At 40.9% G+C, this 3,357-nt stretch overlaps 1 protein-coding gene across 1 annotated transcript in view; it reads left to right on the top strand.

Annotated features, from left to right (window-relative positions):
- LOC101855514 (thioredoxin-related transmembrane protein 1) overlaps window positions 1-686 on the top strand; it is a gene marked incomplete at its 3' end in the record, with an annotated part of 23,042 nt that extends 22,356 nt beyond the window's left edge. The window contains 1 exon segment of the mRNA XM_005105873.3: window positions 594-686. Coding sequence (XP_005105930.2) covers window positions 594-686 — 93 coding nt within the window.
- Between the last annotated feature and the right edge of the window lie 2,671 nt (window positions 687-3,357).

Consider the following 3,357-nt stretch of genomic DNA (forward strand, 5'->3'; position numbering starts at 1 on the left):
CCAAGATAAGTGCCCTCCTCCTTAAAAGAGCACTTTTCCTGAATATTGATTCTGTTTTGAGTTATTTGGCATTTTTGCGTTTCAGCATCGCCTAATATATGGAATTCTGAACATTGGTCAAAGTGAGGGTAAAATATGGAAAATGTATGATAGATATTTTGAAATCTGATTCTGTAAGGAGGAGAAGCAAGCAATATATAACATATATACCAAGTGTGAAGCTTCTATCTTTATTGGTTTTGTAGAAACACTGTTTATAAAACATAAAGAAATTTTGCTGAATCAGCGCCATTTTTTGCCGCCACAAGAACAAAAAAATAAAAAATGTCACAAAACCTCTTTTTAAAAGTGTATGTATCCATTGATGCATACAAAGTGGCTACAAAATGGTTGGAACTGAGTTTTGGCATTTTCATTAGCCACCTCCCCTTAAACTTTCCTTGTTCTCCAGGAGCATTCCTGCTCTGCCTACTTCGACTTTTTAGTAATTTCTTTTAGTATTACAATAGATGAGCATATTATTCATTATGGCTATTATTGAAACTTTTGATTGTGAGTTAAGGTACTAATTTATTTCTGTTTGTCTTCTACAGTTGCTGGTCGTGTGTTGTGACAATTTCTTCCCTGCCAAGTACATTCCCCTGCCACCAGAACGTATTGCTCACAAACCAAAGGATGTTCCTAAGGTAGCCTACATGACCAATTTATGTCCAGTGATTGTGATGTTAACTTTGTGTGGTCTGTGAAGAACTCTGTATACTCAAGATATACAAATTTTAATGTTTCCTGTTGATGTGATGTCCTCTTTTATAAGTTCCATTCAGAACTCTGCATGCTCAAGTCTTATGTTTGTTTAGAATTGTCAACGTCATGTTTATGCCATGACGTTACTTTTTTTCTACAGGATATGACGAAGTCCAAGAAGTTAATCTGTATTGTGGGTGGTTGGCGGTTCTCTGGTGTGGTTTTCTCTTTTCTTTCAATCAAACGTCTATCGTCCTCACCTCTCCTCATTTTTTGTGTTTGTTACTCTTTTGTAACACCTCCTATCTTCAGCACTTAAACGAGGGTCATTCGAAAAGTTTTGCCTCCAAGTTCATAATTTCTTCATTACTGATGCTGCATACAAAAGTTATACACCAAATGAAAGCTTAGGATGTCTGCTACATGATAGTAGGGCCTACCTTTGCTTTTCAATATAATCGCCTTCTTTGTTGATGCTGATCCGCCAACTTCGAATAAGTTGTCGTATGCCGTCAGCGAAAAATTCATGTGGTTTTCTTCTGAACCAGCGACTCACATCTTCTTGAACTTCATCTTCATCTGCCTAACGTTTTCCTTTGAGGTACTCCTTCAACTTACAAAAAAGATAAAAGTCAGATGGAGCAAGGTCTGGACTGTATGATGTGTGCAGTAAGGTCTCTTGAAATCGAGACTTTTCATGGCATCTTGAGTTTGTCGACTCGTGTTTGGACGGGCGTTGTCGTGGTGCAAAATTGCATTTTTTCCGGGACGAACTCGTGACAGCCGTGCTCTAAGTTTTCTCAGGGTCTCAATATACCATGCAGAGTTGATAGTGGGACCCTGTTTTAATATACGATTAAGACCATCGCAGTCCCAATACCCTGTCATAAGCACTTTCTTTGCAGATGAACCAACTTTGAACTTCTTGGGTTACAGAAATGCCAACCAGTACGATTTTACGTATTTTAGTACGATTTTTTGCCGAAAATACGCGAATACGACTTTTCATGAAAAAATACGCATCCTGGAATGCGAAAAATACATGATTCAGCTTGGGCGAGTAAACCTAATTATCTCAAGTCCCATCTTTTGTCAAAATAGTATCAGTATCGCAGAACTGGAATATTTGAAAACCTAGTCCGATGTGGTCAGTAAGTTCATATTTGCCGGTCGCAATCGGGATATATTCGTTCTGCTTTTCCCCGTCCGGAGAGTACGTTTCACTTTCACGCAAATAGGCAGCTATGGCGGCTGGTGGAAGCGTATGTGACACCGAGGCTCGATCGGGAAAATCAAGGTCTGCTTTCGCTACCACCGAGAAGTTTGCCAGCAGTTGTCTGAACGCAACATTTGTGGCATGCAGGTCGTGCAGTATGAACGCAATGTTGCCGTGCAAATATAATGTAATAAATACTCGGACTCATCGCTTTGGCTTTCACTTGAAAAAAAAAGAAAAGAAGAGAAAATACAAGCGTCGTCCAATTTTTAGATTGTCTGGCTCGCCATCGTGACCGGTCACTGAGCCTGTGCGCATTCGCATCTTAAATAAATGCGGCATCATGTGAGTAAACACTGTCTTTGGTGGGAGTAACGGCGTTGCGAAGTATAGGACTACGGAATAGGGGGGGGGGGGAGGGGTTAAGATACTATCGGGGGCTACACCAGAGGACAAAAACTTGGAAGCACATTTCAGAATTTTAATTAGAGCTTTCTGCAAAGCGCGCGTTGGTGCAGGCCGTGTGCGGAATCGGGACCCCTCATACTCATACTTTAGGTGCTTTTTCGGTAGTTCCCACCCCCCTTATTTGAGCCTGACCTACATGTAGATTCTCTATACGTTTGATTCGCGGCAAGCTAAGATATCAAACCTAACAACTGCAAAACATTAAATTGTGGTAAAATTCAGGGGGGCATGCCCCCCTGAAACCCCCCACCATATTTTTATTAGGTCAGGGGCAAGCCCCCCCTGAAACCCCCCTACTCTTGGGGCCAAAACCGGCGATTACCAATTGCGGGGTGGGAACTACCGAAAAAGCGCCATACTTTGCAAGTCTGTGTTATTGAAATAAAGTGTTCGCGTTTCATTGGATGGGTGAAAGTAATTATACCTACTTGGATGAGTGATAGATCTAGTAAAATATACCTACAGTGTATGTTGTAGCTTTCTGTTCAAGACTGGCTGATTTTCAGTGTCACTGCATCTTGCCCTACCACAGTTGTTACAACTCTCACATGCATGGGTCTACTTGAGCCATTCAAGTTATTGCTTTTCTCTAAGTTTGAGCAATAATTTGAGTCTGTCAGTTCATAATATGAATCATGACACCCAGACTGGTTCTTGATACAGTAGTCGAAATTCTTGTTCTAGGCCCTTACGAACTCTCAAAGCAGGATTTAATTTTTATATATATATTATAATTCGTCGCCTGTCACACGAAAGGGCGTATTCCAGATTTTGGCAATTTTGAGTTGTTACTACTAGTAGATAGCGCTGCCTCAGATCTATGTTCACACGAAACGGCGTATACCTAGCTTTAAAATAACAGTACTAGCAGTAAAAAAACGAAAAGGGCGTACGCTAACACTCAACGCGACCGAATCAGACGAAACGGC

This window comes from Aplysia californica, unplaced genomic scaffold, assembly GCF_000002075.1.
Source record: "Aplysia californica isolate F4 #8 unplaced genomic scaffold, AplCal3.0 scaffold00497, whole genome shotgun sequence".
NCBI classification, from domain to species: domain Eukaryota; kingdom Metazoa; phylum Mollusca; class Gastropoda; order Aplysiida; family Aplysiidae; genus Aplysia; species Aplysia californica.